This window comes from Balearica regulorum, chromosome 19 (assembly GCF_011004875.1).
Source record: "Balearica regulorum gibbericeps isolate bBalReg1 chromosome 19, bBalReg1.pri, whole genome shotgun sequence".
Classification (NCBI taxonomy): domain Eukaryota; kingdom Metazoa; phylum Chordata; class Aves; order Gruiformes; family Gruidae; genus Balearica; species Balearica regulorum.
The window spans coordinates 6,624,143-6,638,895 of NC_046202.1; the positions used below are offsets into that span (position 1 = coordinate 6,624,143).

General features: G+C 50.3%; 1 protein-coding gene across 1 annotated transcript in view; it reads right to left on the reverse strand.

The window, feature by feature from the left end:
• The window catches only part of LRRC75A (leucine rich repeat containing 75A), a 94,628-nt gene that overhangs the window by 26,649 nt on the left and 53,226 nt on the right, over positions 1–14,753 (reverse strand). Inside the window, exon 3 of the mRNA XM_075771505.1 lies at positions 9,697–9,809. Within this exon, the coding sequence (XP_075627620.1) occupies positions 9,697–9,809 (113 nt within the window). The remainder of the gene's footprint in view (positions 1–9,696; positions 9,810–14,753) is intronic.

Genomic DNA, 14,753 nt, shown 5'->3' on the forward strand with positions numbered 1-14,753 from the left:
CACAGGTTAAAAACTGCTGCAGCCTGATGGAGCCTCCTGACTTTCCAAAAGCTGTCCCAAACTATTCGTTTGCACTGTCAGCCGGGTACTTTCAAGATGATTTCTAATGACTTCACATCAGAGGGTCTTAAGAGAGCAAAGGGGGGGAGTTCAGGCTGACTCCCAGGTATAAAAGAGAACCCCAAAAGCGTTCTTCCTTGGTGAAATACGTTTTACCGGTGTGTTTCCACACCTCCTTCAGTACTGTGGAAAACAAAGCAATGCCATGGAAAACAAAGCAAGCAGTAGTGCTACAGTTGGAGGGGATGAACTGGTTTGGGAAGAGCCAAGATGGGCAGCCCTTGGTGTTCGGGTTCTACGAACGGGAGCTGGGAGCTCTGTCTCCCACAGAGGTCAAATACCTCCAAGTTACTGCTATGCTGACCCTGAAATGAAGGGAGAAAAGCACATTTTCAGCTGCTTCCAGCAGCAAGGGACCGTGCTAGAGCCTTACGGGGCTCCGCTCAATCCCCACCAGCATGCCGTCTCAGGCACGCCTGCCAAACTTTCCTTATTCCCGCTCCTGTTGGATATTTTGGCAGGTTTTCAGTGTCACGCTCGATGCTCCGGTAATGCTTTTTGCAAAGCACTGGGCAAACTCCCAGGGTGGCACGGGGGGGATGTGGACTCCCGCATCCCACCACGGCAGGATGCAAAGGCAACGGGAGATGCTTGCAGGTGAGGCATGAGGGGTCCAGGAGAGGTGTTTGCGCTTCCCCTTTCAGAGCTAGAAAGCAACGTGTTGCTTTTATAACTGACTAGGGTCTTGCTCAGAAAAAAGCAAGTTGGCACACTCTTCCACTCTGAAGAACAGGGGGGTTGGCTTTCCACGCAGACAGGGAGCAAGGCGGCCTCGTCCCAGGCACACAGCACCCTTCTGCGGGGAAAACCTATTGGGAGAAAACCTGTTCTCTGCATTTCCCCTTGTGAAACCGATTCCTGCCTCCATAAAGCAGCAGTTACGGCCCCATCCTCCTCTCTGGCATGGCTGCTTCAGCAGTACCTATTTTCCCAGCCCGTGGGTCAATAAACCCAAGCTCAAACCCCAAATGTCCCACATGCACCATGGGCCTGAGCGCTGGGGACAAGGCAGGAGCTGGAGGAGGATGAATCAAACGGGATTTTTGCCCGCAGCAGTATTTTACGCCACGCTGATGGAGCTGGCACACGATGGATATGGCACGCTGCGGCTGCTGGACCAAACCCTGCAGATACCACGGGCTGGAGGTATCGGCCCTTTGAACCAACTCCAGGAGGGCTTACCTTCCATCCCGGGCTACCAAATATCCTCCCGGACTTGTTGCTTCATCAACGGCTGCTGCAAAACAACATCTCGCAGGTTTAAACTCACGCTTGGTTCCTACCCAGGCGCTGCCGGTGCGGGAGGGATGCAGCAGTGAGGGGAAAGGGTTGCTGCGTTTTCTGCCCTGCTTAGGCTGGGAAAATCAAAGAAAATAAACATGATATTCTGTCTTACTTTATCATGCTTAGCCCTGTAATTTGCACATATTACATGGAGAAGTAGCTATTAGGTGTAGGCTTTTACACGCTCGGTGCTGTTCCCACTGAGGCAGGGCCCCAGGCAGTAATTTCCCTGCAGAAATGTATGGCAACAGAGGAAAAAAAATGCCCATTTGCTGCGTTCACCCTATTCATACCACCCTCACAGAGCGACAGAAAATGACAGCTACTGTCGGACATTTTTATGATTAAATATATCCTCCATCTCAGAGAATTACAACCCCTTCAGTACAACTTTCCTAACCTGTCCCGAGAGAAAAATGATAGCTTTTGATTCACAAAACTGTTTGAGATGGGGAAAAAAATCAATGTTGCCCAAGTGGTGAGCCACAAGCCAAAGTGTGTGAAGCTGCCAGACCTGCTTTGGTGAGGAATTAGGGGCTCACCCTTCCCAATGATGTATTGAGGTTATGCACAAGCAGAACGGCCCCATGGGTGCTTGGTTCGGTCCCCTTAGGTGCGTTAAGAAAACAACAAAATAGAAAATTAAGCTTAAACTTTAAGAGATTGAAGAAAATAGGTGGCTAATATTTGGGTCCTAAACCCATATGCAGGGCCTTGAGAAGAGACCTGACTTTTCCAAATGCAAAGACCTCAGTGGTTCCCGGCGTGCTCGTGCCACCTTCTTCAAACACCGCAGCTCCTTCTCTTCACTGACCTTGTCCCTTCCTGTCGCAGTTATCTTAAGAACCCAATGGCTATTGTGGTACAACACAATAAATTAGTATAAACAAGACTGGTGGTAGAGCAATGCATAACAAAGCAGGAATGCAGTTTAGCACGGACTAGCGCTGCTTGTCGAGCAGAGATGAAAGAATACTGTGTTTAAATCGGAATTCAGCTGAACAAGGTCTTGTGCAACAACGCAATAAAGGGGCTTTTGGACTGGAACGAAGGAGAGATGCAGCCCAGAAAGCCATAAATGGGGTGGCTGCTGTTAAGGGATGGAGGAAATGCAGTGGGGAAAATCACAGCAGCAGAAACACAAGAAACCGTGAGAAGTGAAGGATGTGGCATCCCACTGAACGATGTGGCATCCCACTGAGCGATGTGGCATCCCATTGCAGTGCAGCAGTGACAGGTCTGAACCCAACCCGCTTTGGAGCCCCAGGCTGGGCAGCGCAGAGCGACCATGCCCACTTCTTGCATCGGAAAGATGGATGGTTAACGAGGAGGTAACGACATCTTCATTTCACCACGACACTCAGCTGGATAAAGGTATGTATCTGCTCCGCAGTCCGTAACCGAAAGCTCCCTGCAGGAGGGAAAGCCTAGCTGGGTACCTACAGAAGTTGCGTTTATGGTTGGACTCAAGGATCTTAAGGGTCTTTTCCAACCTAAATGATTCTACGATTCTCTTTGACAAGAGGACTTGGCCTGCAGGGTTCAAGTGATTGGTGTTCACAAGCTAAACATGAAAAATCCTACGAAGCTGTGCCCTACATGTACAGTGCCCACACGCAGCAGGCAACGTGCAGGCAGAGCTGGTTTCTACGCCAGCACATACGACTCAAAGAAGGGCAACTCTTGGATTTAGGAAAAAGAATACAAATAAATTATATTCCTGGTGTTACCAGAGCCAGCAAAGAATGTTGCCCTTATTTAAGACATTGTTTAGACCAATTCTGGGCACGGTTCATCTTTATGTACATAAATTCTTGGGAAATAATTAAGATTTTTCCATCAGCCATAGGAATGAGCTCACACACAGCTGTGGGAAAGCCGTCCAGCTGCTCCGCAGCGCTCCCTGCAAAAAGAAACAGCAAAAAGCCCCTTTTCCTGTGAATCCTCATTGGGCGCATCGATCTCATACCAGGGCTGACATTTCCCTCACCCCCACGCTGTGCTAAACACTCCCAGCTGCCGCCCACACCCGTATCGCATCCGAACCCGGCATCCAGGCTGGCCCCACCACCAGCAAAAAGAACCAGTGGCAAAGATAAGAGAGATGGCTGGAGCTAAGAAAAGCCTCTGAAAAACCCATGTGAATTGAGGAAAAAAAAAATAATTAAAAATCAGATCCTTACTCTTCACACATCCCAGCACTGGGGTGGAGGATTTGCATGAGCAGGGAGCTCTGAAACTCAAAATGGTTTTAGGAAGTGAAGAAAGCGCCACGTTGGCTCACCCTGGTGTGGACCTGAATCCCCACTGCCGTAAGCTCTGTACCAGGCTCAGGGCAGGCATGGGCTGCTTTCAGGGAGTTTCTCTGCTTATTGCAGAGCAAAACCAGAGTGCAATGAAAGGGAGTGTTAAAAAATCCACTGATTTAGGACTAGATCAACCTCATTTAATTCCAGTGCTCAAACTTAGCTGCTTCACCCTAAATTCTTCCATGCTTTGCACTCCAGTGACACAGAAAGGAACTGTGTGCAAAAAAGGGTTTTGCCTGGTCTAAAATGGGGCTAGATTCGGAGTTACAATACGGAGCATCCATATTCCTTCAGACGCTGCCCACTGCTCAGCCCAGCAGGGCAGGTACCACCGCTCCATCCCCTCCCTGGTGCATCCCTGGCTCCTCGCTATCGCTCCTGTGCGCAGCGGCAACACGGGCAGCAAATAAAGGAAACACACTGGCCGTGACTCTCGAGGGACGGGAAAGACACAGCAAAGCCACAGAGGCCGTTTCCCCCAGGAGACACCTCCTCCTTCAACACAAAGTGCACAAGCCCGTGCTCCAAAGCAATTACAGGCGCGCGGAGCTTTGATTACCAGTTTTGTCTTTGCGATGCTGAAGGCAAGCGTTTGGCAGCAGGAAGAGAAGGGAGATTCCAGCATCTAATTCAACACTTGCTAGTTAAACACTGGACTGTAATCATGTCCCCAGGCAGAGCCAGAGACATACAAATTACTTTAGCAGGCTGTTTTCATCCTCCTGCTATTGGCTACCCTACCAGGCAAAATGCTGATTTTCATCCTGGATGTTTAATATAAATATATGTGATTCAGAGGGAGGCACAGAGAGGGAGACAGCAAGCGAGAGACAGACAGATTGATAATATGCAAAAAAAAAAAAAAAAAAAAAAAAAAAGAAAAAAGGTCATTTGGCACAGGTTTGGGTGCTCTGGTGCCAGGCAGCACAGCAGAGCAGGGCAGCCAAGGCTGAGAGCTTCTCCCTCGATTTGGCTCTTTCTGTGCACGCACAGGCTGAATGTGATGCCTGGGGTGGGATGGAAACGGAAAGCGCTAGCCTCCCCCTCTGCCTACGCGGCAGGCTGCCTGGCCGTAGCACCACCGACCAAAAAAAAAAAAAAAAAAAAAAATCAGCTCCGGTCCTCTCTATCATCTGTCCCCATCCTCCTCCTCTGGCTGCTCCGCTTCCGATTATCACCTGTAACGAAGATGGCAGGTGAGGAATAAAGAGAAGCAGCTTTCCCTTGTAATTATTTTGCCACATTTCTGGCGAGACCGATTACAGCTGTTTGGCTTTGCTCAGCGCTTGGTTGCGTGGGGCTCTCGCTCAGCGTGCCAGTGAGACCTCGGCCGAGGTACCGGGGGGTCCCAAGACGGGCTGGTCCAGGAGGGGCTGACCCCGATGCCTGCTGGAAATGCCAAGGGGCATTTAGTGAAAAGGGATGCCATCCCACTAAAAATTTGACTGTGGGTATCCGAGGAGGTGGCGACACGATGACATCCAAAGGGAGCACACCTCACTAGCCCTGAGCGAGAAAAGAGGAACATCTCACTAGTGTCTGAGACCCCCTTAACCCCACAACCGAGGAAACCTTTTAATCAAAGAGAGGGATCAGCATTGCACTAATGCATCCATCTCCTACAAGTGCACTCTCCGCTGCTCCCAGCTGTAGGGATAATTAAACTCCAATTCCTTCCCAAACCCTTCCAACACGTCTAACCCAGCTGCAGGGGACAAGAGACTGTGGAGCGTTGGGAGACGGGCGCAGCCATGAGCCCAGAGAAATGATGCCTCTTAATGAAGCCGTGGCACAGATTACGACGCTTGTGTTTCTGCTTGTTACGAGTCAGCGCACTAATGAGCACGTCTCTGGCAGACGGGACCCAGGAGCGCAATGCATCACGAAGATACAGATTTCTAATTAACAAAGTATTTTTGAGTCACTTTGCAGCTCTGGACCGGGAGTTCTCCACGACAGGCTCCACCAGCACCTGCCATTGTGCTGCAATCCCTAATTGTCAGCAGGGAGCCAGGGACAGAGCCAAAACACTCATTATAAGGTCAAGAATCACCATGCAGGAGACCAGAGACCAGGTTTCCACACAGCCTTACGTGCTTCCCATGGATGGATCCTCCAGGCAGGTCACAACATGGGAGTGGCTCCAAATCATCCCTTTCTGACCCCAAAGTTGTCTTGCAGGAGAGTCAGAAGACTTCCTCTCCAACAAGGAAGAAAGAAAATCAAAAGAAAGAGCAAAGAATGAAAGAGCGCAAAGAAAAAGGAGAAGAAATGGCTTAAGGAAGTATCATTTGCACGGTGCAGCCTGCGGACGTGACAAGGTCGGTACTGCAGGGAGAAGGAGAGGAGGGAAAGGAAAAAACCATCATCTCTTCTGCAGCAGCCCCTGTCTTGTTCTCCCGAGCCCGGGCCGGGAGCGGCAGGAGGAGCAGCCTCAGGGCTGGTCCTGGCCAGCTGGGTTCACAGCGCATCTCATCCCAGCAGGCACCACGTCCTCCTCCGCAGACCTCTACGGAAGGTGATTTCTCATACCTTGTTGTTTCCTTGAGACATCCCGGTTCCCATGCAGCTCCCAGGAGGATGCCCCGGGTTTAGGGCTCTGAAGCACCCAGAGCAGGCAGCGCTTTCTGCCTATAACCCCCCGCTGCAGCTGCTGAGAGGAGTCACTGCACGCCGCACCACAGGCGCTGCCGTGGGCTTTCCTGGGACCTTACTGACCTCTTGTTGCAAAGCAAGAGTAATTCCAGGGAAGCTGAGGGATTTTGGAGTCTATGAAAAGGCGGTAAGAGGAGACTTGAGTCCCAAACATCACTGCTATCACCATGACAGGCCTCTTCTGGGAAACAACAGACAGGCGAGATGAAACAGGCTTTGAAAAATAAACCCCCTGCTGTGAGTGAGGTGGCATCTGTGCTGCCAAGCTTTTGGCTTTCATTTTCATCCCCCCCCACAAAGAAGAGACTAGGCAGAGGGGGCAAAGGCTTGCAGGGCACCTGTGAACCTGCTTTCAGGGCCACCCGGGGACCGCAGGGGCATCCACAGCCTGCAGGAGCTGCAGCCCTTGACGTTCATCCTGCCGCTGGTGCGGGCAGGCTAGTGGGCTGATGCTGCCCTTCCTGTAACTAATTCATACTCTATTACATCACTATTGCAACACAGCAGCATGCACGACCCAGTGCATCTTCCAACGCTTCTCCTTAATAACCCACGATGGAAAGTACTGAGAGTCCCCTGTGCTCTGTCCGTATTATAAGCAAAGGCTCATTGTCACAGTTGCAAATTTAAGCCATTTTCCCCCAAAAAACAGAGCCTTTCCTTTTAGAAAGACAGCTCTTAACACCTGATCTCTGCCCCAGACTGACCTCTGGCTGCGTGGTGCAGGGGGTCACCGAGGAGCGTCTCTGAACATCAAGGAGAGACACCAAGTGAGCCCCAGGCTTGTAAGAGGAGCCGTTAATGCAGAGTCTGATCCCAGACTTCCCAGACACTGGGCTGCACTGGTCCTGTGCTGGTGCAAATGGGGATTTTACAAAGGTAGCCTCCAATAAATCAAAATAAACCATATCCTAATTACAAGGGTCATCCGTAGTTACTTACCAAGCACCTTCTCCACAAGGACAAAGTCAATCCCCAAAAACCAGCACACAAGGAGGGAGAGGAACTTGAGGAAAGGAATTTTGAAGAAAGTCCAGGAATCGCTTGATTTATTGGCTCTGTTTAGTTTCTAAATGAACAACAACTGGCCCAGCAAAGGAACAGGACAAGATGCAATATGATAAAACCAACTAAATTAGAGCCAGCTACTAATTACACCCCAGAACAGAAGTACTGACGGGTTGTGGATGGCCAACAGACACACAAAAAAGTGTGAAAACCTAACATTTGAAAATTCCTACATCTGACAGCAGGGCTGGGTCAAGCCAACACCGATACCTGGGAACAAGACCCCGTTACTCCCTCGGAGGCATCGCAGGGCACTTGCAAACCCCAACCCAGAGCAGGGGGCTCTGGGGAAACACCCGCTGGTCGTTCGTTGTGGAAGGAATTACCCACCAACTAACTTATACACGAGACTGGGAGCATCCCTAACGGGGTAACTGCTAGCGCACAAATAAAGCGGTGGGTGTTCAAGCACAGGGAAGACAAGACAGATGTTCTCTCTACTCTCTACATATTCTCTATATTATGGCATTTAGACCTTAGCAAAGGGTTGAGTTCAACTTCTAGCAAAGGGTTGGCTTCAACTTACAGCCGCGTCCTAAACGAGCATCTAACCCAGAAATCCAGGCAAATCCCATTCCACAAACCCTTGCCGGGGCAGACCCAGCAGCCAGCACCACGTGTTTGCTGCCCCGCGGTTGTTGCCATGCGGTCAGGGCTCGTTTACGGCCGAAACCTCATCCCCGCTATTAAAACCGTGAAAAACCTCAGCTATTTCCCGGCTCTTCCAAGGAAAGGCAAACATTACAGCAGGCTTGTAAGATAACGTCTCGCAAATCCCTGGCACGTGGACACACTCGCACAACTGCTCCAAGTTGATAATGAAGGACAAGGATTAGTAATTAAAGACAGAGTGGCACAAAGCGCTGCTTTAAATTTTTTCATTTTCAAGAATTTCTTGTCTTTTGGGCTGTAAAGAGCTCCCCACTGCCGCATCAGCGTAACTTGTCCTGATGGCATGACAAGGGGTGTGCATTTCCTATTCTAATTAAGAAAAAAACCATGAGGGTAACTGAGCTCCCGGGTCATTATCCGGCTCCGTGTGCTGAGCCCAGCCCATGGGGTACAGCCTCGCAGCACACAGCCGCAACACACTCCCTCCATTTCTGCCGCTTTACGGGAAAGAGCAAATTTCAGTCACCAATACACCTTAAAAACTCTCAACGCCCGGTTACCACTGCTAATGGACCAGAGACATTCCTCCACGTCTGGGTCATTAAGGACAACGGGGTGCAACGATGCTGAGCCACGTCTCCAGGAGATGGGATCCTAATCCTATTTGGCCCTTATTTCCTCATGTCTATTTTCCTTTTGTGTCCATCTTCTTCCCCTCTTCTTCTCTTTTCAGACTGTTTTTTCACGGGATTAGTCTCCACTATGGCTACAAATAACATCTGCTACAACAGGAACCAGCACTCCCTTGGGACCATGAGCAAGCACCTGAATACAAATCCCGACTCTGCCAGATTGTGGCCTCTTTTGTAGTTCTCATTTCCTTAAACAAAATAATAAATATATAATGCATAACATCATGGAAAACAAGGAGCCCTTTCCGTTCCCATCAGCCTTATCCACAGATTTTTCAGCTCCAGGGATCCAGGACATTGGCAGCCGGGATGCTTTGCTGAGTACCGGGGTCGTTTACTCCCTGTTTTAATCAAGCAGTTCCCTTTACGTAAACACGCTGCAAACCATGGTGCACATGGCGACACGTGCCTGTACATTAATTGCCAGCTAATTAGGATGTCTTGGAGCAGTTTGTCTCCTGCTCTCCAATGCCGAGCACGGGGATGTTTGGCGGATGGATGGTTCAGGTTTTCCAGCCTGTTCCCCCTCCCTGGGCACAACCGTGCTGCTCTCCTCTGCAACTGGGATGCAACGCGGAAAGGAAAATAGAAAGGGAGAAAAATGCCTGTGGGTGAGCACGAAGCAACCTGATAACACAACCATGCATGGGGGAAACGCTGGTGAGATTGGAGACTACTGAGGATTTTGGAGGTTGTGGCAAGCCGAGAAGGTTTTGACCTCCCGGCTCCCTTGCAGCCCTGGCTGATGGTTTTAAGCATTTTCCTTCATTGTGGTGGATTTGTTCCTCCTGTCGCTGCAACAGGCAGCTCTCACCAGCACCCACATTTGCACACCAGGGCCAAAAGCATTACACAAAAACACCCTTCCCAAGCCCATGGGTGGCCCCGAGGATGCACAGACCAGGGAGGGGACAGGGAACCACCGGCATGACAGTGGCTTTCGAAAGTCGACTCACCAAGACTGTGGCTTCCTCTTCATGATGCCCTGGCGTCTCCACTGCGAGTGGGGGCTGAGGTGGTAGGTGAGCTGCCGGCAAAGCTTCTCCATGGCCCCAAGGGAGTCTCCCTCCTGCGAAGACAAGGGACGGATGCCAGGTAAGGTGTCTGCAGCTTTACCGTGATGCCCATGGGATGCTCCAACCCTGGAGTGGCTCCCCACAAGGAGCTGGCAAGTCATAAGGGACCGCACTAAAAATTATATAGGAAGGGGGGAAAAGAAACTCCACTGATTGCTGAGATGCTGCAAGGACGGGGCGTTTCGCCAAGGGCCACCCCACCCTGCACATCCATGGACATTGCACTGGAGAGCGAACGCGGGGGTGCACGAGTCCTGCCTGGCTAAGGGTGGCAAGGTCCCTTCCTGGCTGCGGCGCTGGGGTTCAGGGAAACCATGCAGCGGGGTGGTCTCTTTGCAATTCATGCAGCAGCAGCACCGTTATCATTTGACACTACGTAATAGATTCCAGCACTAATGTTTTACAGAGATTGATTAAATAAACCAAAGAACCCATCCACTGCTGTCAAAACTGCTTTACAGAAGAGCAAGAACTGTGAAGATGGAGAACTGATGGAGATCTTGGGAATAGCGCTCATCAGAACCTCTCAAAACATATATTTCTTTTAAAAAAAGAGGCTTCAAGGAAAACAGGAATTTTGGTGGAGTCTTCTCAATTCTGATGAAAACGTCCATGCAAAAGGATAGTGGCTTGTAAAACTCTAACTCTGAAAGTTTCTAAGAATTTGATTCTAGAAATTTTTGTTTCTAAAAATAAAACAAAATACCAGTATCTGGACTGTTCAATCATGTTTCATTTAAGATCTTTATATACTAAGACATGACATGACATCCGATAATGTAAACCACCCGTCTTGCTCTGCCTGGCTCGCTCTCTCAGAGGTCACAAGCAGCGATTAACCTGACCTGGAGAATAATAATGATTAAAAACCTCAAGATGTGACAATTTGTGGCATCTGCCTGATTTTAAGATGTTTCATGATGCAGCAATTTCGTAAGGAAGGAAGAGAAACCGAATAGGAAGCCCTAAAATAAGCAATCAGCCTGGGCTCTTCTCGCCGCTGCTCTTCGTTCACGCTGATCGCTCCAGATGTTGCTGTGTGCTGGGACAGCCTGGGCAGGGATGCTGAGGAAGATGCTGCATCTTCTCTGCCTGGACACCCGTGTACCGCTGCCTTCACGTCCTCCCTCCGAGCAGAGCTGCGAGCTGCGCGTTTCGTGCAGCCTAATTTATGCAATGTATTCTCCCACCTCACCTCCAAGTCAGCAGAGCGGGACCGGCCTTATAAAGACATTATAAATATTGAATTAACCAAGGAGCAATAGGGATTTTGACAAATCACCTCTGGGTGTGCAGGGAAACAATTACAGCGGGTTTTCTCAGGGTAAAAAAAACCAACCACAAAACCAGGACAGAAAAGGCATATCTGCAAATGGCTGGAGCAGAAATATCAGCGTAGGACTTGTGGTCTTTGGCTTCTCTGTTCAATCCAGTCTGCAAGACGCTAAGCTTTGACAGAAATCAGGACAGTTTATTCCCAGACATGTCCAAGTGCCTACGCGGACACTAACGTTAATCAAAAGCTGATTTAATTCAGGGGTGATGCTTGCCCAGCTCCATCTGCGCTAACCGGCAGCAAAGCGACGGCACCAACGCTCAGCGTTGCAATGCGGGGGTTTCAGCAGCTCGGGTAGGAACCCCGGATCCACCAATACCAGCAGGGCACCGCGTACGGAAAACACCGTGTCAGCACGAGCTGGGAACAGCCTGAGTCGGCAGCCATTTCACACTTGACACCCGTACCTCCTGATTCCCAGGAAATGTGGGTTTGAATCCCACAGATTTCAATGGGACGTCAGCCTCTGCCAAACCTCAGGCACGCCAAAATCTCTCCTCCCGCTGCAAACCTGCGGCAAGAAATATCTACTGCTCTGGACTCGGGGATGGATGAACCCAAGGAGGCTCGGCCTGTCAAATCAGCACAGAAAAAATAATAAAAATGAAGGGTTTATTTCATGTTTTCCACTGGAAGGTCTGGAAACACATTGCAGCCGTTCTTTAATTAAAGCCTCAAAACAATTTGGGAAGGCAATGGCATAACTGCTCTCCGTTTGCTTTCTGCCAGCAACACCTTCCTCGTTGTGTAACTAGCATCCCTAATACGAGGAGAAAACACCTGCCCTATTTTTTTTTTTTACCTTTGCATAATACCCCCAGCAAGCTGCCTGGTGCCATCAGCTTTTATTTAATCTGTTTTTTTCAGCCGTTACCCTTGCAAAGCATTGCAACAGCCCCTAAAATAACAGCGTCCACCCTCAGCACTGCGCGGCAGTTTCCATCTCGGAGCCCTCGGTATATCATGTGGAAAAGCTCTTGTTAAAAATGAAACAACGTGCTAAAATGCTGTGGAGTAAGCGGCCACCGTGTTGCGATTCAGCACTGCAAATTGCCTCCAATATAATCCTGAAAGAGACAATTAAATTTGTCTCCAGTATTATCCCAACAACTAAACTGTCAAGGAAATGAAATGATTTATAAGAGGAATGTAGCAAAAAATGCAGAGAGAATAAAAGAAACAAGGTTTTGCTGGTACAAATGCGGCAGGACCATCTACTCTCTGCAATAAGAGGTTTTTCCCGAAGTGGCGTGCTCACGCCGGCCCTTGGTGCGCAGCTGCCAGACCTGAGCAGTGCGTCCAGATGGCTGGTGGAAGCTCACTGGTGAACTTCAAATCAAGCCAATTTCCGAGAAATTCAGCCCAAAGAAATCCCCTCAACAGAACCCAGCAAATCGCCCATCAGCACCGATACAGCACATCGAGGGCTCCAAGGAAAGATGCCAGAGCAGGGCAAAGCATATCGTAATCCTTATCTCTCCACCTCGGTGGCCACGGCCAGCTCATCCTTCACACGGTCATCCCCACCAGGCCACTCTTTCAGCCCTTTTTTCTTCACAAGCAAGCTCGACACACAAGCCCTGCAGGTACTGGGCTGCTTCTATTTTGGGGTTTTAAAATAGGATTTGGAGAACATGACTTCTGCACGCAGCAACTCGTGCATCTCCTGGTCTCAGTACCGTGTGAGGGTATAAGCCAGCCACAAAGGCATGGTCTTTTCCACACTGGTCTCTAGTGGTCTGTAGATAAATACCCCGGTTTAGCACTGGGATAAATACACAGCCCATTTCACAGCCTTCATAAAACAGGCTATTTTGGAGTCGGGCTCTTTTCTTCTGCACATCTCATTCCCATCACTGCGCTTCACCTGCCCATGGGTGAGACGCAAACCTCTCTGCTTCAAGACCCCGTTTTTTTCAGGTACCTTCCTAAACCTCTTGCGATTCCTCCCGAGAGCTTTGCGGCGGGCTCCAGAGCCCCAGGCCTGACCCCGGCGTACAAGAGCCGCCCTGGGTTGCACAAAACATGTGCGCAGAAGAAGGGATTTAGCTGACACGGTGCCAAAGGCAGCGCCAGATGCTCGTCTTATGATTTAAACAAAGGCTTTTTCGCTGTTTATGATCCAAGTCTATCAGGAAATAATTGAAGCTGACGCACACCCTGATGGGACTGAGCCCAAGAGCTTGTTTGAAAACTGAGTCAGCTTAAAAACCAGCCCAACTCACTTGTGTTGACTAAGTTTTAACCTCGCTGCCCGGCTTACGGGGAGAGCAGCACACGCAGGGCTGCCAGGAGAGCCGGGGGTTAGTGCGTTACACCGGCAGGAGCGATGATGCCGAGCACCATCCCCGTGGGCAGCTGTAGGCTTCCTGACACCACGCCAGCACCACACCACGATGCCAACCCTCCCTCTGATGCAAGGTAACGCTCCTGCTCTCCATCCAGCACGATCCTCTCTGCTCCGTACCACCAGCATCCCCGGCATGACGCAAGAGATGACGCAAACCCCATCGGGCGCAGGAGGATGCTGCTGCTGCCGCCACCCCTTGCTGCTTCCAGCCATTAACCACTTCCCTCAAAATCAAAAGCAATGGCCAAAAGCAAAGCCCCGCCTGCATCCGCCTACCTCACATCGCTTACTGAACAACTCCTCTGCTACAGCCGTAAAGTCAACATAAGGCTGGGGTGGGGTTTTTTTGCGGTCAGAGGGTTCATGAGTGGCAACGCAGACCTACCTCAACCTGCCAAAATCCAAACCCGCAGCACTGGCTTTTGGCTACGTGACCTTTCCATAGAAGGGACAAAAATCAAGCACAAGACATATACAATGCGAGCTGCCATTTTCACTAAGCATATTGTCTTACTGCCAGAAACAAATCGCAGCAGTAATCATTCCTGAAATAACACACAGGGATCAATCTCCTGAAAGGCATTGCCCGTGACGCCATGCAAGACCCGGCTCCGTCTAGCATCAGGCTTTCACGGTGCACGCTCGTGGGAACGTGCATTTGTTACTCTGGTTTCCAAGCTTTGGGAGGAAAACTGCAAAGCATCCCAGGGTGGCAGAGATGGGACAGACCACACAGAGAGTTCAGCTTTCCCAGCTGATGATGCTGCCGGGAAAAAGCCTGTTTCGTAGAGCTGGGGTATGCCCTTTCTCTTAGCACCACACTCACAGGCCGGCTGATAAATGCTGGTAAGACGCTGGTGATGAGCCATCTCCCTGCAGCTCCACCAGCTACACACCTGGAAACATCTGTGAGTTTGCAAACGCTCTCGGTGCCGTGATCTCGCACATGCTTGTACAGCCCCTACATCAACAGGGAGAGAAACCTGTGCCGTGCACACAGAAAAACTGCTTTGAGCAGCACCCGAACAGGAGGCAAAGCCTCTGTACAAAGAGCAGGAAAGCCGTCTGGCACCCTCTTCCCTTTTAACTGATGTTGGCTGCTCAGCTGGAAAGGTTTCAGGAGAAGATATGCCTCGCAGGGCACGTTCATGCAGCATCCCAGCTGTGAGCAGGAGTCATGGGCAGCCACGGAGCCCACAAAGAGCAAGCCCAGGTGGCGCAAACATCAGATCAGATAAGCAGGTTTTTGGG